Source organism: Vipera berus (genome assembly GCF_964194415.1).
Source record: "Vipera berus genome assembly, chromosome: W".
Taxonomy (NCBI): domain Eukaryota; kingdom Metazoa; phylum Chordata; class Lepidosauria; order Squamata; family Viperidae; genus Vipera; species Vipera berus.
The window spans coordinates 59,465,824-59,489,396 of NC_138210.1; the positions used below are offsets into that span (position 1 = coordinate 59,465,824).

At 40.6% G+C, this 23,573-nt stretch overlaps 3 protein-coding genes across 3 annotated transcripts in view; all 3 read right to left on the reverse strand.

Annotated features, from left to right (window-relative positions):
* Positions 1-13,133: 13,133 nt before the first annotated feature.
* Positions 13,134-14,444, reverse strand: LOC308676333 (uncharacterized protein F54H12.2-like; the record flags this gene model as incomplete). Its single annotated transcript, XM_081342144.1, has 1 exon — positions 13,134-14,444. The coding sequence occupies one exon, from the start codon at positions 14,442-14,444 to the stop codon at positions 13,134-13,136; it is 1,311 nt and encodes a 436-aa protein (XP_081198270.1).
* Positions 14,445-16,694: 2,250 nt separating this feature from the next.
* On the reverse strand, positions 16,695-17,796 carry LOC308676334 (uncharacterized protein; the record flags this gene model as incomplete). The annotated part of the gene is made up of 3 exons (XM_081342145.1): positions 17,218-17,796; positions 17,039-17,125; positions 16,695-16,933 (listed from the first exon to the last, which is right to left on the reverse strand). Exons 1-3 carry the CDS (start codon positions 17,423-17,425, stop codon positions 16,695-16,697), a joined length of 534 nt encoding a protein of 177 aa, XP_081198271.1. The 5' UTR covers positions 17,426-17,796.
* A 3,760-nt stretch (positions 17,797-21,556) lies between these two features.
* LOC308676335 (vomeronasal type-2 receptor 26-like) overlaps positions 21,557-23,573 on the reverse strand; it is a gene marked incomplete at both ends in the record, with an annotated part of 93,703 nt that continues 91,686 nt past the window's right edge. Inside the window, 2 exons of the mRNA XM_081342146.1 lie at positions 21,557-21,688; positions 23,286-23,405. Of these exons, the coding sequence (XP_081198272.1) occupies positions 21,557-21,688; positions 23,286-23,405 (252 nt within the window). The remainder of the gene's footprint in view (positions 21,689-23,285; positions 23,406-23,573) is intronic.

Sequence of the window (23,573 nt, forward strand, 5' to 3'; positions counted from 1 at the left end):
TGGATTCGAACTGAGATCATTCTGTCATTTTGCAGATTGTATCCCAGTATTGCTTTTCCTACTCTTTTATTGACTATGAAGGCTACTCCATTTCTTCTGAGGGATTCTTGCCCGCAGTAGTATACCTGATGGTCATCTGAATTAAGTTCACCCATTCCTGTCCATTTTAGTTCGCTGATACCTAAGATGTCGATGTTCAGTCTTGTCATCTCTTGTTTGACCACGTCCAGCTTTCCTTGATTCATGGATCTTACATTCCAGGTTCCTATGGAGAGAAAATCTTTACAGCATCGGACTTTCCTTTCACCACCAGACATATCCACAGCTGAGCGTCCTTTCGGCTTTGGCCCAGTCGCTTCATTCTTTCTGGCGCTACTAGTACTAGCCCTCTGCTCTTCCTCAGTAGCATATTGGACGCCTTCCGACCTGAGGGGCTCATCTTCCAGCGTCATATCGTTTTGCCTTTTGGTACTGTCCATAGGGTTTTCATGGCAAAGATACTGGAGTGGGTTGCCATTTCCTTCTCCAGTGGATCACGTTTTGTCAGAACTCTCTGCTATGATCTGTCCGTCTTGGGTGGCCCTGCACGGCATAGCTCATAGCTTCATTGAATTACGCAAGCCCCTTCGCCACGACAAGGCAGTAATCCATGAAGGGGAGGACATACATACCTACATGTAAATGTTCAAAAGTTGTGGAGCAAGCCCTAAGCCATGTGGCAGTCCACAAAGAAAGTGCTGTAAGCCGAACCTCTTGTTCTCTATCATCACTGATTTGGCCCAGCCTTGGAGAAAGAAGACGAACAGGCACAACACTGTATCACTCATCTCCAACTCCATAAGCAGTCCAAAAGGACGGATATATTGTGTCCATCTTACTCCCACCAGAGATCAACCATTAGTGTGACCACTGCTGTTTTAGTACCATATCCAGGGAAAAGCGGAATGAAAAGGGTTCAGATAATTCATTTCTTCCAGGATCTTCTGGAGTTGCACCACCACCACCTTCTCAACCATCTTTCCCAAGAGGGGGAGGTGAAAGTTTGGATGAAAATTGTCCAGAATGGTAAGGTCCAGTGATTTTTAGTATACTCTGAGTCACAAAGTATTATATTGTATAAGACAGGTGGGCAAATAAGTTTCTAAAAAAAACCCCACCGTAAAATAAAATAAAGAGATCATAGCATAAAATCAAATGAGAGTTCATATTTGAAAGATTATAATGGATAATTTGATACACAGTTAAAGAAACCAAAATCATTAGCGATGTTTTGATCAATCTCTTGATTGCTTGAATTATTTTTTAAACCAGCTAAATAATTGTTTTATAGAAAGAGTTATACTATAGTCTAAATACATCAATAAACAAATAAATCTTTCCTACTGTGCTATGCAGGCTAAATAGTGGATAGTGCTGTGCTATCCAGGCTAAATTCTGGTGTAAATTTACAATCTTAAGATGAACTATGCTCATTTCACATCTTACCCTTCTGACTTGAAATTTTCTCTTCAGGACATGGAAAACAATCATAACAGCAAAATGGCTTCCACTCTTGCTTTCGTTTGAAATAACCAGGAAGGCAGCTCTCAGTACATACGGAAACAGGTAGGGTCTGCCCAATAAGGAAAGTAAGAAGGAAAATGTTAGCATTTAATTCGAAAAAAAGGGATGAAAAAACATGATTTGATTGATATTTAGCAAATCAAGAATGCAAATTGTAATGATTTTTTTCTCATTCATATTATCATCAAAGCTAATCAAGAATGAATATGTTTCCTGTTCTACTAATATTATAACTATAGGCATAAATATAAATGTATTTTTTTTTCTAAATATGGAAATATTTTGGGTTCAAAAAATAAATCAGTGGCACTCATCAAAACCTAAGTGGTTTTTTTAGTCACTTAACATATTTTATAAGTTTATTTTAAAAAATAAAATGCAATGCAAAGGACTGGGTTATAATAAAAACTTTCTTAAAGAGGCAAGTACATAGGTGAAGATAATAGAGTTAAAAGAGGGTATATTGAAAAGATATCACATACTTTGAAATGTAGTGCAGTGGAAGCCTTTCCCATTAGTGCAACTTCAAAAACAAAGCATCACAACCAAATATGTGGAACAGTGTCTCTGGTCTCAAACAGAATTTTCCATATTATTCTTTCTTTTCCCCCTACACTGAGTTTTCAACTAATGGCAAAATCCAAAACTTGGATGAGTACTTTTCCATGAGAAACATCTGTACTCTTGTCCATCCAGGTCAGGACTGTCCTCTCCGGCCAGGTTAAACATGGAGTTGTTACAGGGCATTGTTATTCATGTAGGGATTATTATTGTAGGACAATCTGGCTGTCATGAACAACAGTCAAAAAGTGAAGCTTCTGAAAAGCTTTTCTCAGGATATTATGATGCTTCAATCCAACTTTAGTTAGAAGTCAAATAGAAGAAAGAGAGAACCAATACTAGAGGCAACCTTATGGGAACAGCCATTGGGTTCATCTCTCCTGCTGACAGACATATACTGGATCTATCGACTCAGGAAGCAATGTACCAAGCCTACATAGACAAGCCAGGAGCATACATCTGTTATATGCACCTTCTTAATTATGGAATAAATAATCATATTTTTAATTACAGGATATATATTTTATTCAGTTTATTAGCAATTGTTTTAATGTGGCTTACTTAAAAATCTTAATTTATATTTTTTGATTATATCCAGTAACATTGATCATTATCAGAATACAAAACTAAAATACAGTATTTACCAATGATCTTATCTTACAAGCGGCTTTGTCAACCATGTTCAACACTGAATTTGGACCAACTCATTTTGGCAGACTGTCAACTCTTTTTTGAATTATTATTATATTTTGTTCTTCTAAACTTTTAATTGTTGTTCAGATAAATCATCAATAACTATTTCCTGTTAAACTTTATTTTAAATATCAATATACTTTATTCCTAAAATATCTCTCTCTGAACATTATTTCTAATAGCTTGTGTCATAACTAAAAACTGTATTTGTTTAAAAAGTCTATAACATTATTTTAATGAAATATTTTCATTAGTTTAATGAAAAGAAGGACTAGTTTGGTTTAATGAGAAGAAGGACTAGGGGTGACATGATAGAAATGTTCCAAGATCTCAGGGGTTGCCATAAAGAAGAGGGAGTCAAGCTATTCTCCAAAACAGCTGAGGGCAGGACAAGAAGCAATGGATGGAAACTAATCAAAGAGAGAAGCAACCTAGAAGTGAGGATAAATTTCTTGACAGTGAGAACAATTAATCAGTGGAACTACCTGGGTCCAGAAGTTGTGAATTCTCCAACACTGGGAGTTTTTAAGAAGAGATTGGACAACCATTTGTCTGAAATGGTATAGGGTTACCTGCCTGAGCAGGGGATTGGAGTAGAATACCTCCAAGGTCCCTTCCAACACTTCTATTCTATTCTATTCTATTCTATTCTATTCTATTCTATTCTATTCTATTCTATTCTATTCTATTCTATTCTATTCTATTCTATTCTATTCTATTCTATTCTATTCTATTCTATTCTATTCTATTCTATTCTATTCATTTCCATGTTAAATGATTTTTTGGTTATTGTCACAGTCATGCAAGCAAAAAATTAAGAACCTACTTAGTTGAAAGTGTTTTCTGTGTTCATTGACATTGAGTTCTTTTTGGACATCATTAATTAAGAACTTACTTGGTTGAAACTGCTGTGCCAGGTGATGGCTTCATCACAAATGGTGAATTTTTCCTCTTCAACCCAGGGATTCAGCTTCCCAACTTTCACTCGATTGAAGGATTGATTTGGGAATGTGACCCAGTTTATAATATCAAATCCAACTATCAATTCCCTCCTCTGATTGAACAGAATCCTATCCCCAGCACTGTTATTAAATGAGACTCTTTTCAGGAATTGGTGAAGCTTAATGTCAATGAAGATCCAAAAATTGGTAAGGAAACAGAATTAGTAATGGATATATATATAATTTTTCATATCAACTGCAAGTAGTAGTATAAGTACATACAAACTTTTAATGGAACTTATCAGTAGTTTTGATCAGTGACGTCATCAAAGTAAACAAAGCCACGTGCTGATTACGTCACCAGGCCATGACCATAAACGGAAGTGACGTTCGCACCCCTCCTCCCCAGAAGTGACGTGCATAATCCACACCCCACCCCTCATGGTACAGGACTCACAAGGCCATAACCCTAGCCGGATATGACGTGTCGGCCCAACCCCATCAAAATAAGCATGGGTAACCCTAACAGATAAGGTGTGATATAAGGTGATAGCCCTATTTCCAGATGGTGCTTGCCGAACCTAATCCCGTCAACAAACATGTGGCTGTCAAGCTTCTGTGTACTTGATTACATTAACCCTAGACTAATTCCATGGACGTGCAAATCCAAAAGAAACACAGAGACCTGTGTTTTTGGGAAACAAAACCCTGCTTTTGGGGGGGTGATAATTAAAAAAAAGCTTTTTATTTCTAATCATTCTAGCCTAATGATGCTTTTAATTTTTGTGGAGTTTTAAAAATCAATACCTCAAAAGCTGGGGGTGGGGGGGGGAAAGGATCACCTAAAAGGCTTCCAGGGTTTGCATTTAAACCAGGCAGTTTTAAAAACATTTTCCCTGAATGTAGGGGGGAAAAACCACAGACCTTTTAAAGCCCACAGCTGGTTTTTTACCTTTGTAAAAATCTAAAGACGTATATTTTGGCATTTGCGACTCCCTCGAATTCATATGTACGCGTAACCGTTCATAGCAGAGATTTAATAAAATTTATTCTAACCTTACAGCAAAAGCGAAGCGTTTCTGACTGGCCAGAACAGATTGAGTTTTAGGTATGTGTATTGTGGGCATGTCTGGACATGTCATTCCCCGTGATTCTGGACAGGCACAAGGCTCAAGGACGTGTCATAGCATGCGTGGGGGGTGTTGTACAGGCAGGTCTGAACAGCTAGCAAATTAATTCCAGCAGTCTTTTGAAGATGGCAAATATTGATGGTGATTTGTTTGATGTAAATTTGACCCCCAAACCTCCCAAGCGTAGACGTAGAATAAGAAAAGGACCTGACCTATGCGGCAACGTAGAAGACAACAAATTTATAAAGCCTTGTTGTTGCAGATTCTGCAAAACATCAAATGATAAGTAAATATAAAAATTAAGAAAACAGTATTTTGATTAGTTGAAACAGCTAGACTAATTCTACCTTATTTCCTGTTTTAGAATCGGTGGAATCTCAAAATGCCAGCATGCCTCAGATTCTGAAAGCGTGTATCATTAAAATATTACACCATTGTTTAATGGGGTGCCTACAATCAGATGAAGACCATACGGATGGAACCAGTGAAACAGAACCTATTAGCAGCATATGCTTTAGACTTTCTATGCCTCATGTTCTCTGGGTCATCATCAGTATTTCTGACAAAGTGAATAACTTATATTTCACCAGAGATTCCCTTGGGGAGCTCAAGAAATTTATATATCGTATAGCTCTTATGCATGATCCGCTGTCATTAATGTCAAAGATTGAAGCCAAATTGCCATTGTCTCTGAAGAGGATCATATGTCAGAATGTAACAGAAATAGATTACAAGAAACTGTTAACGCTATGAAATTTATAATAAAAGGTGTTTTACAAATCACATGAAAGTTGTATTATATTTTTTTCTTGATATGAGGGTGGACTGGTCAAAAGGGGTGAAGAACTCAGCAGAATTAATTACAAGAAACTATTAACACTATGAAGTTTACATTTGCTGGTCTCATGTTTAAGCCTATCAGGTGCTAGACACAGATATATAATCTAATCATTCGGCTGGGGGTTACCTGATTGGTGGGGCGATGTGATTTTTGACATAGCCAGAGTGTACAAAAAGTAGGATTCATACTGACCCTAGACACGTTTGTCAGTTTCTGGCATATTCATACCTCTGGACCCCTGTGATCTGCTAAGAAGACCCTCTTTACAGAATGGATGCTACAAATGTAAGTAATTTTATTGCTAATTTTTGAAACATTGTTCCTCTTAGCTATAAAAAATGTGCTTATAATATTCATGGCCTGTTTGTTTTCTTTTACTAGATGGAATTAACTGATTCTGAATGTGTAAGGGGTGCTGATCTTGTAAGTAGTTTTATTGCTAAAATTTTGAAACACGGCCCCTCTTAGATATAAAAAAAAGAATGTATTTATAATATTCATGGCCTGTTTGTTTTCTTTTACTAGATGGAATTAACTGATTCTGAATGTGTAAGGGGTGCGGATCTTGTAAGTAGTTTTATTGCTAAAATTTTGAAACACTGCCGCTCTTAGATATAAAAAAGAATGTATTTATAATATTCATGGCCTGTTTGTTTTCTTTTACTAGATGGAATTAACTGATTTTGAATGTGTAAGGGGTTCGGATCTTGTAAGTAGTTTTATTGCTAAATTTTGAAACACTGTCCATCTTAGATATAAAAAAAAATGTGATTATAATATTCTTGGCATGTTTGTTTTCTTTTACTAGATGGAACTGACTGATTCCGAATGTCTGAGGTTTTATAATGGTATTTGTTTTTTATTCCTACATACATTCAGATTCTTACAAAAATTTCTGCAACATTTCTGACCATTGGGTTTTTCTTTTCCTTCAGAATGGGAAGATGATCAACCATTTGTGGATCTCACTATACCCACAGAGCAGGAAGGACCCCGGCATGGCATGACCCCTCAACCATGCACAAGCCACACAGCACAAGAGTTAGTAGGTATAACATCTAGCATTTTATCCAACTACAAATCCAATCGTATTATTTTATAATCTAAAAAAGGGGGTGTGTGTTTGTATTACATTATTAGGAATGTAGGTGATAACGTTTTGTTTGTTTGATTAACCAGGGCCGCCCTGCAAAAAAGCAAAAATGCATGGAGGCGAACTCCCCGCACCCTCAGCAGACAGTGATAGTAGTGAACCTACGGCTGAATCTCAACAAGAAGAGGAGATAAATCATTCTATGCCCCAGCTACAAAGCACTAACTCTGCAAACTCTCAGAATACGAACAATGTTTATCTGGATTTGGTGCAAGAGTGGGAGCATCCTATCCGAAATTTCATGGCTGTGGAATACTATCAGTGATATAGATTCGTTAATGTTGACCAAATTCGGTCTTTTGTACATGCTATAGATGCTATTCATAATGCTATACAGCATGTTTTGAATAATGTTGCTAGAGACATAGGTGCAAATGATTTTGTTCAACTCCGGTTGGATGCAGATGGGTTAAATCATCCTCTCTTTTCTCTGAGGAGGAATATGGATGGTTTAAATGCTGATGATTTTCTGACCAGTATTGAAAATCTGCTTCAAAGTAAAGCAGAGATATTGTGGGGGGGAGATTTACAATTAGTGGTTACCATTGTGAGGAACAATGAGGGGGGAGGGCTTAGGAAGTTAAGCACTGTGCTGCTCACCAAAGTACTGGAGAAAAAAAGACGTCACCTAGTAGATTTCAATGTGGAAGGTGCATTTCTGTGTTTTGCTAGCTGCTTGCTCTGGCTCATTGGCGGGGGTGTTAGTAATGAAGAAATTATTACCAGGGCCAGGGAACTTCACATCAGACTGGGTATTTCCACAGAAAACATGGTTAACTTTTCACAGATACACCTCTTTGAAAAAGCTTTAGGGGTTACTATAAAGATCTTGTTTTATCTGCAGGACGGATGGAGGTTTTTTGTTACAGGCCTCCCACAGCAAGAAAAAATAGTGTTTATATTGTTACACGACAATCATTACTATGCCATCAAAAATATAAAGGGTTTCCTGGGTGAACGCTATTTCTGTAAATTTTGCCACACTCACTATCACCATAAATTTAGTCATGGTTGTCAATATATCTGCAGATCATGTCTCAAGCAAGAATGCAAGCAGGTAGAGAAGGAAAAGATGCGCTGCTATAGGTGCAAAGTGGTTTGTCATTCTAAGGTATGTTTTGAAACTCACACACAGCTAGCTACGGAGGGAAAAGTTGACTGTAAGAGTAAAGAATATTGTGAAAAGTGTGGGGTTTACGTCTTTACTCCCCACATGAAATGCAAGGAACCCAAGTGTGGGCAGTGTTCCGAGAAGGTTGAAAGTTTGGAATATCATTTATGTTTTCTAAAAGAGCTGGTCCGGCCACGAATTGGCCAAAGGTACATTATTTATGATTTTGAATGCTGCCAAGAAACTGGCACACATATACCTAATTATGCATGTGCCAGGGATATGTTGAAGGATGATGATGACGAAGATGTTGTGATGTGGGGTTGTTACGGTGTTAGATGTCTGGATCAGTTTGTAAAGACATTTATAAATGATAAGTTTAAAGGATGCACTTTTATCGCTCACAATGCCAAAGGTTATGACGGGTACCTAATACTGAGGCAGTTGATCCGGGAAAAGGTTAGGGTTCAGCTTATAAGCCTGGGAGGGAAACTTCTGTGTATCACCCTGCCGGCTTACAAGATCCGTTTTATTGATAGCCTCTCATTTTTGCCCCTTAAATTAAGTAAATTACCCAAAGCTATGGGGTTTCAAGGCTGCAAAGGATATTTCCCCCATTTGTTCAATACAATGGCCAATCAGGACTACGTTGGTCCGCTCCCTGAAGCCAAGTATTATAGCCCTGAAACCATGATGCCCGGGGAGAGAGAAGAATTCCTGAAATGGCACGCTGCTAATAGAGGTACTGTATTTAAACTAAAGAAGGCTCTGGCTTACTATTGCAGGCAGGATGTTGATATACTAAGAGAAGCATGTATTCGATTTAGGGAACAGGTAATGGAAATGACTGAGTGTGAGTTCGTCAAGAGGGGCGGTGGGGATATTGTTGAGGAGATAGTGATTCGTTGCATTGACCCCTTCCAATATATCACATTGGCTTCTGTCTGTATGGCACAGTACCGGTTCATGTATTTGAACAACAACTCCATTGCTTTGGCTCTTATGGATAATTATCACAAGACACAGAAAAGATATTCAGCACCTGCGATACAATGGTTGATGTACATAGAGCACACTGAGAACGTCAATATCCAGCATGCCCTGAAGGGGGGTGAAAAACAAGTAGGCAAATATTTTTGGATGGTTTTGCTGTCATAAATGACACCCCCACAGCTTTTGAATTTTATGGTTGTTTTTTTCATGGGTGCCCTGTCTGCTACTCTGAAAGAGACTTCAACAACTTACTTGGTTCAACATATGGCACCCTTCACAGCCGTACTAGGATTAAAGAAGAGGCCCTCAGGAGCCAGGGTTATGTTGTGCGCTGCATCTGGGAACACGAATGGAGGGCCTTGGTGGAGGCTGACACCTCTTTGAAGCAGTTTCTGGTTGAGAATAAGCTCCCAATACCTTTGATACCTCGAGATGCTTTTTTTGGTGGTAGAACAAATGCTACATGTCTTTACTACAAACCCAAACCTGGTGAACAAATCTTATATTACGATTTCACCAGTTTGTACCCCTTTGTGAATAAGACCAAGGAGTACCCAATTGGCCATCCACAAATTATCTACCAAGATTTTGGGGACATAAAACAATATTTTGGGTTAGCCAAAGTCAAAGTGTACCCGCCAAGGAATCTCTATTTTCCTGTACTACCCCACAAATCAGGGGGCAAATTAATGTTTAGTTTGTGTGCAACCTGCACAGAAAAACTGCAAACTACCCCCTGTAAACACAGTGATGAGGAAAGAGCTCTGACTGGAACATGGTGTACTGTTGAATTGAATGTAGCTTTAGAAAAAGGTTACAGAATTGTTGAAATCTATGAGATCTGGCATTTTGAAAGTACATCAAAGGGGCTATTTTCAGATTATATTAACGCACATCTCAGACAGAAACAGGAGGCCAGCGGTTACCCTGACTGGTGCAAAACAGAACAGGATAAAGAGCAATATATTCGTGATTATGAAAAGATGGAAGGTGTCCGCTTACGCCGTGAACACATTGAGGTAAATCCTGCTAAAAGGCAGATTGCCAAACTTTTTTTAAACTCGCTGTGGGGCAAGTTTGGTCAGAGCACCAATCACCTGACAACATCTGTTGTGACAAACCCTGAAGAATTATTCAAATACCTTTTTGTGCCCTATTATGATGTTTCCTCCTGTGAGTTTGTGGATAGTGAGACAGCCGTTGTGACGTGGAAAACTGCCAAGAACCATCCCACCAAAGCCTCATGTACTAACGTATTCATTGCCAGCTTTACAACAGCGTATGCACGACTGGAATTATACAGGCTGCTGGATGGGCTGGGCGATAGATGCCTGTATCATGACACCGATTCAGTCATTTTTGTAAGTAGAGAGGGGGCGTGGACTCCACCTTTGGGTGATTATTTAGGACAGCTGACAAGTGAGATTCCTCCAAACACTACGATAACAGAGTTTGTTGCGGCCGGCCCCAAAACGTATGCCTATGCTTTGTCCAACGGTGAAGCGGTGCTAAAGGTGAAGGGAATCACACTAAACTGCGGTAACAGCAAAAAGGTTAATTTTGACAGCTTGAAAGATTTGGTAGATGTTTATTGTCTGTCTGGTGCAGAGAGAAAAAAAGAGATCAGGGTAGAACAGTTGGGGATTGTTAGGGTTAAGAAACAGTGGTCCCTTGAAACGCGGGTCCTCCGAAAAACTCTAAAAGTAGTGTATAATAAAAGGTTATTAAAGAGCGAAGATTACTGTACGCTACCTTACGGTTATTAAGGATGGCAGAAAATATTGCACAATTTGTACACCCTTTCTCGTGTATTATAAGTGGTCTGTCCAATTCTTGCAAATCTTTTTTTATCAAACAAATGTTAGAACATGGTGATGTTGTGTTGTCTCAATTGCCTCAAAATATTGTATGGTTTTATAGCTGTTGGCAACCTCTGTACAAAGAACTGCTTAATAAATTCCCTTATATTAAGTTTATTGAGGGGCTTCCGTCTTCTTTTGAAGATGATGATTTGTTTCCGCCAAATCAAATTACTCTAGCTGTGATAGATGATCTCATGACATCGGCCAGTGAGAACGATCAAATAGAGAAGGCATTTACACAGTATGTTCATCACAGAAACCTGAGCATTATTCTCATACTACAAAACCTGTTTTTTCAAGGCAAGAAAATGAGAACAATAGCTCTGAATTCCAAATATTTGGTTTTATTCAGCAACCCCCGTGATCAGATGCAAATTGTCACACTGGCCAGGCAGATGTACCCCACTAACACAAAGTATTTTTAGAAGTATTCCAAGATGCCACTCGCAAACCACACGGGTACCTTTTGGTAGATTTGGCAGCCACCACTCCAGAATCCTACAGGTTGAGAACAGGTCTCTTTCCACCTGATTGGCCTGCTGTTTACACAATGAAAAAGAAGTGTAAAAAGCAGTAGCCTGACTGCCTTAGCACTAGTTCATTTAAGATGTCAGAGAGGGTACGTAGAAATTGGGGGCTTTTAAAAATCTTAGTAAAGGCCGGACCAAGACAGAGAAAAGCCATCTTATGCAATGCTAATAATGACCTGGTGGGGGCTATAGCAGAAATAGCTTTGAACACCCTAAAAGGAACCCTTCCTCTGAAACCTTCACAATTCCGGTCTCTGAAGAGAAAGAAAGGTGTCATTAAAAAGTTGAGCGATAGAAAGGTCTCACTCAAAAAGAAGAAGCAGGCCATACTTCAGTCGGGTGGTTTTATCGGTCCCTTACTAGGGGCAGCTATTCCGCTGTTGACTAGCCTGTTAGCTGGATAAACCATGGATCATGCCGAGAAAATGTATCTGGTATCGCGTCATCAGATGGAGCAACTACAGGGCAGGCCCACTACTATGGGGGCTACAGCCACTAACCGGTTGGATGCTGAGATGCGTTCCATTCTTCAGAGAGCTGATTTGTCTGAGGATGACAAGATTAAGCTCTACAGTTCTGCATTGCAGAGGTATCTAAGACTAACCAGGCAAAATGAGTCTGAAAAGGACAGACTGAATCTCATTTACCCACCGGAAGAACCTCGGCCACTTCCAACATTACCAGAGCAGCCACCACAGCCATCTCCGCAGGACACAGCGATGGACGAAATCCTAAGCGGTGTGAGCACCCGTTACAGGAAAAATGTGGAACCTTTGCTGAACAAAATGAAACAGCATCAGGACGTCTCAACCTGGGATGATTGCGGTACCTTTTTATACAAAGGGGTCCCTATTCCTGGGACTAATATTTTAGACTTGGTGAAAGGAGCTTCGCAGCACCGAGCCCCTACTGAGAAGCGGAAACCTAAAGGCTGGGATGACTTTATGAATGCTATGGCTGAGGTGAATGTCCCGACATCTGTGTTGGGGTCTACAGCTGTTAAAGAGCAAGTAGAAAAGTTGAAAGATTCTCTGGTTGTTAAGGATGAAACTGCTACTAGCCCCGACTCTGTTATGACAGCCCCTTTTGGGGCTCAGAAGCCTCTGTTTTCCAGTGCCCCTTCTAGCCCTTGGACATTAAACCCTAGAAGTAGGTTCAGGTTTGGTGACTGGCTCAATTTGTAAAATGAATAAAAACACAGTGAAACAAGTAAAAACGTTTAAGTCTTTTTCTTTATTTTACAGTAAGGCAGGCATGTCTGCATGCACTGGTGACGGTTACAGGTTCCAAGCCCCCTTCCCACCTTTATAGTTTTTACAAACAGCTTTACCATTTGATCATTTTTAATATCAACATTGGAGTACATCTTTAAAATATTTTCATAGTCTACTCCTTTAGTCCGGTTCAGTAGAAAAAATGCACAGTGTTGCCCGCAGGTCACAGCGCTGGGGTGCTGCAGTTGGCGTTGGTGAAATGTGTACTTCTCAGCTTGCTGCTCTAAAAACGTCGCTATGGAGCCAGGAAAGTCAGGGCTATCCGGCGGTCTTCCATAAGAATCAAAAAATTCGCCATATCCGGGAGATGGGAAGTAGAGGGCCAGCCAGTGTTCACCAGGCAGAGTGTGAGGGTGGGTATTTACAATTAATCCAAAAGGTCTTTTGGAGATCTGTCTCTGGGGTAACAGGTCACAAGGGTAGACCCCTAGAAAGGCTTTATTTCCAGAGAACAAGTGGCGGAGTTGCAGTGTGTCCATACTCACATATAATCAAAGAGCACATTCCTTGTGTGACTTATTTCAATAAGGTTTTCGAAGATTGCATAGAGAATCATGTTGACGGTGTTGGGGAGGGGTTGCGCAAATCTAATTTCGGCTCTGAGGTTACCGTTCCTGATCAAAGAATAGTGCTCAGAGCACCCCTGATCAGGACTCAAGTCAAAACAATACAAAGTATACCCTCGGTTAAACTCTTCCCTACTGATTAACAGCGGCCTGTCTTTCATGCCTTTGCCTGTGGCCTGCACCATCTGCATGTACTCTCTCACAAAAAGACCGTGCTCATAATCAGGCTGAAGAGGCTTTGCAGGGATCTGCTCGCCATCACAATGCAAGGCGCAAAAATTGACATTGCAGTGTAGAAAATTGAACGGATTTCTTTCATAATCCCCACTAAAAGATGCATTGTCCACAAACCCAATCACTAATTGTTTAGGTAGCTGGCCCAGAAATAGATTTTCCTGATTACACACAAGGCTACCTGCAGGAATGCTGTAAACCTTCATTCCCACTCGATCAATGGGGTATTTGGCATTGGAGGAGAGTAAAGCTTCTGCATGGCCAAGGCGCACTCCCGGGGCTACTTTTACACGTTTTACAAAGAGAGATGCCGCCAAGAGTTGCACTTTGTAATTCTTGTTGCCATCCTTCATCACGCAAAATTCATTTCTGCTTCTTGTGAGTTTGACTTTCACATCAACACCGTTAATTAGCAGTCTGTCTTGAAAAAACAGATCGCTATGCAGAGGCCCTAACAGGTCCCATTTACGGCTACCGGCCGTCTGTCTTGCTCTCGCTTTGAAACCGGAGTTCCCAGCGGCTGTCAGTAGAGTACTCTCCATGAGGTCCGAGTCATCTTTGTAAAAACCACCAGCTGTAAATTGGGTGCCCAGCGCATCACCACCGAAGTTCAGAATCAGTTCAATCATGGCCCGGTAAGAATAGCAATGATGGCTCTGTGTAATGAGCCGATCTCCCAAGGTAACATCCAGCTGATTAAACAGTGATGCTATGGGGTAGTTGGTCAGGGCCACCCTAGCCCCGTCGTCAATATCCGAACCGTCAGCCTTTACAATCTTGCAACTCACATACAGCAGGGTGTTGTTTAAATCCGTGTAATGTTCACCATGCCCCGTGATAAAAAATTCCAGGGGTGCATTGGGTGTCAGCGCTGATAAAGGTGGGATCTCAACATAAGTACTGTTTTCAATACTGGTCTGTGTAGGTGCCAGTTGAAAAAGATCCAGTTCTGATTTAACACATTCCTCTGAAGCAGAATGAATAAATGCCATATCGTATTAGAATATGTCTTCCTTGTCACAGGGCTTCCTCTTCTGTGCACGTCTCCTCTTGGTATGGCGGGTCTTTTTCACAAGTCTTCTCTTTTTAAATGGAATAGGCGGGCCCAATGCGTAATTCTTCTTGGTTATGATCATCCCTGATCCATCCTGCCCCCTCTCAACAACACGAGATACAAGATGACCCGCGACATCTCTGGCAATGTTTTTGGCAGCAGATTTCACATGCGGCTTAATGATTTCTAATCCTCGCCTCAAAAACGGCATTGCTTTTCGAAAAAGCCCACGGAACAGGCCCCCTAAACCTGTCCCGTACATAATGGGGGCTCCTCGAAAGCCTGGAAGGCCCCCGCCAGCTTGTGCCCTGTAGTAAGCCACGTAGTCTTGAGGGTTCCTGTGCTCCTTGATTACAACCATCCTTCACTTTTCCGAGGCCTAAAATGAAGCTTGACAATCACCTTCCCATGATAAAAATGCACATTTTTGTCCTGATCGGTTTTGATTTCTATGGTAATGGTATCGATGTGATGTTTGCTGACCGGTACATAATGCGGGCGGTCATAGGTAATTGTGATGACATCATTGTCTTGCCCTCGCACAGGCACACAGCGCAGTAACGGCACATAGAAGTCGCCCACTATCTGGAGCTCTACAATGTCTGTGTAAACATATAATGTACTGAATCCAGGGAACATCCCTAACAGATGTCCGAGATCTCCGCTAACTAGAATGGTGTGCGGTTCGTCTCCTTTAAGATTAATTTTTCGTCCCACTGAATCATAATGTAGGGTTGTCTTAGGTCCATCCTTGGCGTTTGATATAATCTTGTTCATATTTTCTAACAGGTGACGGATGCTGTTATAGTACCCGCTTCTCAAAGAAAAATGCCGTCTCTTTCTCTCGTTAGCAATTTCAAAATATCCAGGTGAAGTTAATGTGTACCAACTATGCGGATACTGTATCTCTGCTAGCGCTACTTCCCACACTCCTGGAAGATCCAGCGCTCTCGCTAATTGTATGGTAAAATTAGAATTTTTGTTTTGGGGGAAAATTGCTGCTGATGCATTGCTGGGTAGGGTGATGTAAAACTCCTCCATATCAAAGATGTTGTACTTCAGACTCCTTAATCCAACTGTTGAACTTTTCTGGCCAACCCTGCCATTTAACCAGGAATTCTCTTTGTTTACCCCTCCCTCTTTTCCGTAATATTTTTTCAATTCTGTAGACGCGTTCTTGATCACTAGGAATTTTTTGCAGCTCTTCTGGGTAAAAAGACCCATGTACCGGCTCTTCTGCATAATCCATTAATCTATATACATCCCTTTCTCTCCGCCTAACCCTTTCTTTGACGATAAATATTTCATCTGTAAAGGTTTGCTGATATCCCTTTTCAAACTTCCCCTTTAGCCTGGATATCCTAACATGATCCCCCACATTAAAGTTTTCTGCCTTTCTGTCCGATTTTAAAATATTCCCATATAGACGCATCCACACATCTTTTTCATTAGATTGTTTCACCATGTTGGGGGCTGCCCCGATACTGCGATGGTAAGCGCTATTGTAACTCCGCATGAGGGCTGGTAATACATCCACATACCTGTGCGTATTTTTAGCTGTGAAAAATCTCCACAGCTTGTTTTTCAGAGTTCTATTAAACCTCTCTATAACTGCTGCTTTAGTTTCACTATGTGTAACAAAGTGATGTATGCCATAGCGTTCAAAAAGCTTCTTTACAGGCTTGTTTAAAAACTCTTTCCCGGCATCTGACTGCAGCTTTCTGGGCGCCCTTCCTGATTGGAATATACTTTGGAAAGCACCGGCAACCCCTCGTCCAGACTTATCGGTTAAACAGACTGCCCAAGCATATTTGGAAAGTACATCGATTACCGTTAAAATAAATTTTGTGCCGCTGTTTTCAGAGGCAAATCCTGATAAATCCACAAGGTCAGCCTGCCATTGGCAATCTATGCAGGAAACTATTGTAGCGTTCCTGGAGAATTTTATTCTTGCAGGCTTATGCAGGGTATAAGCTTCTTGACCGGAAAGCCATGTCTTGACTTGTCTCAAGGTTAAGTTTTTAAAGCGTTTCCTCCCTGCCTCAAATAGGGGTTTTACTCCACCATAGCTACCTGGACCTTCCGGCGTATAATACAGTTCCTTTAGTACATTTTCACACTTCATTCTGCACCGTTCAAACCTTACAATAAACACACTGCGCTTTAGCACAAACCTTTTATTTGTAATTTAGACACAATTATCATCACGTTCATTTACAGAATAATATCCTTCATCATTACTATCATTACCGGGGTCATCTGTATCATCAGTATCTTCATTCTCTGTAGGCATTGTACATATACAATTCGATGCGCCACAATCACATTCTATATAGCAGTCATTTGGAGTATCTCTTTTGAGATCAATCTGTAGACAGCATGGACAATCAGACAGAGACGGGGCTAGGTAATATCCGGGGTACCCACCTGTTTAAAAACACAAAAATAATCCATTAGTAAACCCCTCTTTAACTCTCCTTTTATTATATAATATTAATGGCGGCATGCATAGTAAAAAGACAATTCATTTACCTAGATCGACCTCTGCATCCTCTTCATCACTTGAGACGTTTGTTATTAAGGAGGTGCCGGCGTTATAGCTATACCCCGGAACAGAACCTGGAAAATGTATTTAGCCATTAGCAATCACATTGTTAACGGTGGGGCTATTGCGCTTTACACATTTGAACACATAACAGGTTTTTACTTACTCGGTATGGCCTCATCTTCACGACACGCCATCTCCCGCACGTTACAACAGGGCAAGCGACATTCAGACAAGGTAGACCAGGAGTAGTCCGGGGTTTCATCACGAACATCACAGCGCATCTTATGGCAATCTTTCCAAAGAGATTGTGTCGCCAACCAAGATGCAGCAGGTTCTACACCCTTTTTATTATTTCCTTCACAAGTTCCCATGACGCTGTTAAAATAGATCTACGCTTTAAAGTTTCCGAGTTGTCTGTGGCCACGCGCATGCTCTATAGCACGAGCTTACAGGTCATGTCCAGACATGCCCACAATACACATACCTAATACATCAATCTGTTCTGGCCAGTCAGAAACGCTTCGCTTTTGCTGTAAGGTTAGAATAAATTTTATTAAATCTCTGCTATGAACGGTTACGCGTACATATGAATTCGAGGGAGTCGCAAATGCCAAAATATACGTCTTTAGATTTTTACAAAGGTAAAAAACCAGCTGTGGGCTTTAAAAGGTCTGTGGTTTTTCCCCCCTACATTCAGGGAAAATGTTTTTAAAACTGCCTGGTTTAAATGCAAACCCTGGAAGCCTTTTAGGTGATCCTTTCCCCCCCCCCACCCCCAGCTTTTGAGGTATTGATTTTTAAAACTCCACAAAAATTAAAAGCATCATTAGGCTAGAATGATTACAAATAAAAAGCTTTTTTTTTAATTATCACCCCCCCCCAAAAGCAGGGTTTTGTTTCCCAAAAACACAGGTCTCTGTGTTTCTTTTGGATTTGCACGTCCATGGAATTAGTCTAGGGTTAATGTAATCAAGTACACAGAAGCTTGACAGCCACATGTTTGTTGACGGGATTAGGTTCGGCAAGCACCATCTGGAAATAGGGCTATCACCTTATATCACACCTTATCTGTTAGGGTTACCCATGCTTATTTTGATGGGGTTGGGCCGACACGTCATATCCGGCTAGGGTTATGGCCTTGTGAGTCCTGTACCATGAGGGGTGGGGTGTGGATTATGCACGTCACTTCCGGGGAGGAGGGGTGCGAACGTCACTTCCGTTTATGGGCATGGCCTGGTGACGTAATCAGCACGTGGCTTTGTTTACTTTGATGACGTCACTGATCAAAACTACTGATAAGTTCCATTAAAAGTTTGTATGTACTTATACTACTACTGCAGATGTTGTACTTTCCTTCAGCATTTGATGCATCTGTTCAGTCCAATTATAGTATATCTAAAATACTCGCTGACAAAACTCCATACTCCTAATTTCCCCATAAAAGCAACACTTTCTTTCTGTGTCATTTTAATAATGTTGTAGTCATAATGTTCTATTGCTAAAAAATACTACCAGCTATAAAATCCCAAGTATAAAATCAATTCAGTTGAGCAGCTGTAAGAAGCATTAGAATATAATTTCCTGCCTATGTGGGGGGAGACATTATTTGAAAACTGAAGAAAAAGCAACCAAATTGTGCTATAGTACTGTATATAGAATTGTACTTGCTTCCTAAAAAATATTAGGTTGCTAACAGTCAGTTTTATTTTATTTTATTTTAATTTAATCATGGCATCCAAAGTTCCAATGGATTTCTCCATTAAGCCATTATTCAATAATTATAGTGGGGAACTGAAGTAAGATTTTTATTTATTTGTAATCTGCTTTTATTATTTAAAAAAATAACTTAAGACAGTAAACCTATCCACCATACTTTTCTCCTCCTATTTTCCCCAAAACAACAAACCTGAAAGGTATGTTAGGTTGAGAGAAAGAGTGACTGTCCCAAATTCACCCTGCTCACTAAGGTGGGACTTGATCAGATGCTCTCCCATTTTCTAAACTAGTGCCTTAAGTGCTAGACTCAGGGATGTCAAAATGGCAGCCCATGGGCCAGATGAGTCATGTGCAGGCCATGCCCACCCCAGCTCTGCAAAGGCAAAAAAGTTGTGACATGTGACATGTATGTGATGTCATCAAGTTTGACACCCATGCACTAGATCAGGGGTGTCAAACTCAATTTCACTGAGGGCCACATCAGCATTGCGGTTGCCCTCGGGGGGCCGGCTGGGTGTGGCCAGGGTGGGTGTGGCCTACTGGATGGGCGTGGCTGGAGTGCGTATGGTCTACTGGGTGGGCATGGCCAGCTCTACATCATTTGTGTCAAGGGTGCCTATGGGGGCCTGGGCAGGAGTGGGACAGATCTGAGGGTCTCTGGCAGAACGAGATGAGACCAGGGAAGTGCCAAGGCATGGTCCACCGGAGGAGCCTCACTGTTCCTCTCAGGCCATGGGCAGGGGGCTGGATGGTGGCGCAGAGGTCAAATGCCTAGCCCAGCCCTCAAGCACCCACAGAACTAAGCCCAGCCCCACTTCCCCAAGGGGATGCCCAGCTGCATTTACCTCCTCTTCAAGGCTGCTGCTGCTGTGCTTGCTCTCCTTAGCCAGGTTGCTCATGATGGGTATGAGGGCAAAATCAAGAGGGAGGCCCATTCCCTCTCCATGTGAGGAGACCTGGCTTTGTATCCAAACCTTCCTTAGCAATATGGAGACCCCCCCAAGATAGGCCAGGAGGAAGGGTCAAGGGGATGGTAAAAGGGCAGCAGGGCAGGACTAAGGTAGGACTTCCCTCAGACCTTCCCTCTCCTTCCTTCTTTGCTTCCAAAGAACAGAGTGGTGGGAAAATATTTGAGATGAGGGAGGGAGAAAAACAGGCAAAAAACACAGCTGGGGAAGTGTCATCCTTTGTGAGGAATGAAGAAATGCACCATCACCTGTAAGTGGCCAGCACATGGCCCTCGCCTACTTCACATATCCGGCATGGTGGGCTCTGGGGGAGGGGATGCAATGAGCAGTGTGAGAGTCAATGTTACCTGCCCAATGCTGCCCAGCCCCCAGCCTGCCCGGTTTTGGCAGACAGCGGGGTGCTGTCCTCACAGTGCTGAGAGGCTGAGCCGGGTGGCATGAATCTGAAGAGAAGCACAATGCTGTCCAACCCCTAGCCTGCCCGAAGTAGGCAGAGCCATGTGCTGGCCACTTCCAGGTGATGGTGCATTTCTTCATTCCTCACAAAGGGTGATACCCCCCCAGCATGTGCAGAGGGGGCAGTGCCAACACGGCACGGGCCAGTCCCTTGCTGTTTCCAGATGGCCTTGTGGAGCTAAGACTGAATGTATTTCAGCATAGATGACCACCACGAAATTGTACATTGGCTCCTGGCCAGCCTGGGCCAGGGCCAAGACAGCGGGGGCCATTCCCTTACTGTTTCCAGGATGGCTTTGCAGGCCACATGAAACCACTTCGCGGGCCGCATCCGGCCCCCGGGCCTTGTGTTTGACATGTATGCACTAGATCAAACTGGCTCCCATTCATAATCCATATTATGAATAACCATAGTTTCCAATGTCTCATGATAAGACAGGAGTAGTTGAATCCATCAAGATTGAAATCAGTAAATTTCTCCACACAATAAGATTGTTAATGTTCTGATTTTCCTGCATTTAACCTCTGTAGTTTATAGCTTACTTTTTCTGGAAGTATACACTTCTATTGACAAGGTGTGTTGGGCTGTATAAACCCAAACTGTCTATTTCTACTCTCTGGATTGAATATCCTGTTTTGAAGGCAATTGGTATAAAATATATCTTCTAATTGTTCTTGTTGTTTATGGAGAGCATTGCAAGATTTTCCATATAAAGGCCATGTCTTTTCCATATCAGCCCAATAAAACAAATAACCTTCCTTTTGATATGATCATGTATCAAAAGTATATGTACTGTATAAAACTTTGTAGGAATACAATGCTGCATTTTTAACTGACTAAGAAGTCTAATTATTTGTAGAGAATATTGGTTAGATTGTAAAATGAAAACAAAGTAATAATCTGAAAATCAACATAACAATGCATGAAGCAGTACATGAACCTGAGTGGAAGCTATGTTAGTTTGAAGGATAGAAAGCTATGAAATGATACAGTTGGTGAAAATCAGATTTACCTATATCCCTGCTTTATATTATATCTCATCCCTTCATTACTTTGGCTCACTATGATTTATAGCAAAAAAGAATCCCTTGTATATGTATGAAGGTGTGTGTATATAGAGAGAAAAAAAAGCAGAATACAAAGACCTACCTGCCATGGCTGTTGCTCTTGAATATTCTGTTTCCTTCCATTCCGCATTTCATTGGATTTTTGTTCAATCTGCATGTCATGTAAAGCTTGAGCTACAATATAAACTGCATTGTATATATTGTAACTATGACCAGTCATGCTCATTTCAAAAAGAGCCCCAGGAAGGTCCTCCAATTTCTCCCTTAGTGTACAAATGTTGCTATCTTTCTCATTCATCGAGGGACTGGGAAAGGAACAGTAAAATGCATGTACCCACACATCTTTGATAAAGCCATCTCCTTTTGATAAGAAAGGGTCTCTTCCCTGAACAAATTGCTGAAATCCTGGAATTTCACTGGAGTAAACTGAAAAGGAGAGGGCACCAAAGATATCTTGAATATCCCAGGTCCTTTGGTAAATTACTGTTGCAAGATCCATTTGGGAGGGAATGACCCACACTTTACCTTTCGGTTCCATAGACAGTGATTCAATTTTAGGAAGATTTAGCAACAATCTCAGATGCAGAAGGGTTGTTTCATAGACTATTACTGCATTGGCTTTACTTTTCATAGTGAGATAAAATGTATCCGCTAGCCACTCCAGGTCCATCAATATGTTTTTCATGTGTAATTGTTTAATTATTTTTAGAAAGGCAATGCAAATACCGTGATGGGGAAATGATGAAAGGATCATCCTCACAAATCTCTCATCATCATCATCCCTCACAAAGATCCCAACCCAGATCCATTTAAAATGCACAAGCAGCTGAAGAAGTCCTTCATATACCATACTTTCACGTGGGACCATATGGTAGAAGGAAAAAGATTCGCTTTGGTCCAGCACCTCTGGGTGGGATCCATATATAAACTACAGGAATAAGAAAACCAATAGGAACTTAGTGAAAGCAAAGAAATGAAATAAATAAAATAATTAATAAAATTAATAAAATGGCAACTGTACCAAAGCTGCTCTAATATGGGAAGTCATTCCAAAGCAAATTTTAGTGTCTGTCAGAATTTATTTTAGCAGCCTTATAAGAATAAAAATATTGCTTTCTAATCTTTGCATGATATACAGTATTTGTGGTACTTCTCATTTTGTGTTATTTATGATACTTTTTTTTTTAGAGACATGCTTGAATTTCAGATTGGTTCACTGGGGTTCTCAGAATAATGGTTTTCCATGAAGTTTTTGAAATACAGTCCTGATTGATGGATGGATGGATGGATGGATGGATTGATCAATCAATCGATCAATTGATAAATTAAAGGTTAGCTTGCCTTCAATTGAAAATCATCTTCAAGAGCAACTCTCAGTAACGTCACTTGCAGAAAAGAAAGTGAGAAGCTTCTTATGGCAAAGCTCCTAAATCAGAATATCACTTTCTAGTTCTCCTTGCCTAAAGGTCATATTTCTTTCAAGATGATTTATAAACTCTCAGTCACCTCACCTGGAGGAAAAAGAATGAATGAATGAATCTTTATTGTCAAAGTACAACTATGTATACATTGAGATTAGCTGAGCCTCCTACAATAAAGCTTAAAGACTCCTGAAAAATACTTTCTAGCTCTCCTTGGATGACGATTGTATTTCTTTCAATGTGATTTATAATTTCCTGTTCATTCAATGCACAGTAAATGTTTCAGTTGAAAATAACTTGGGATGTCAATAAAGTCCCTTGCCAATAAGCAACTGTCCTTTTTTCTGTTTTCATTACAATAGTCTTTTAAACTTCATGATCCTTTCATAAGAGCCTTACAACCAGCCTATTATTTTTATTAATCATTCATTATCTGCATTGTCTCAAGTTCTAATACATTGGCTTTTTAGATGGTTTATTAATTAATGTAAAGTAAGTACATTTGAAGCACACACTATTATGTTTCCAACTTACACAAATGTAAAAAGTTCATTAAAATCCTGATAACATCATAAGGTCTCACAACTCACCACACAACTTACTTGTGGAAGTTTGTAGATCCTCAAGATATCTGCCATGTCAATGGAGATTTCAGGATAAATAGCACCAATGACTGAGACCAAGTTGTTCTGGATGCCACATTTATAATTGGGGATCATTCTCTTCAGAGGTGAAAAAAGTTCCATTGTGGCATGATAAATCCATTTTCTACCATAGCTGTCAAAAATATTGATGCCCAAGGTAACATTGGACAATATCTGAGGGTTTTCATTGATCTCTTTCACAGCAAATATCAAAGCCAAAATATGCTGATAAAATTTAGTCTGGAC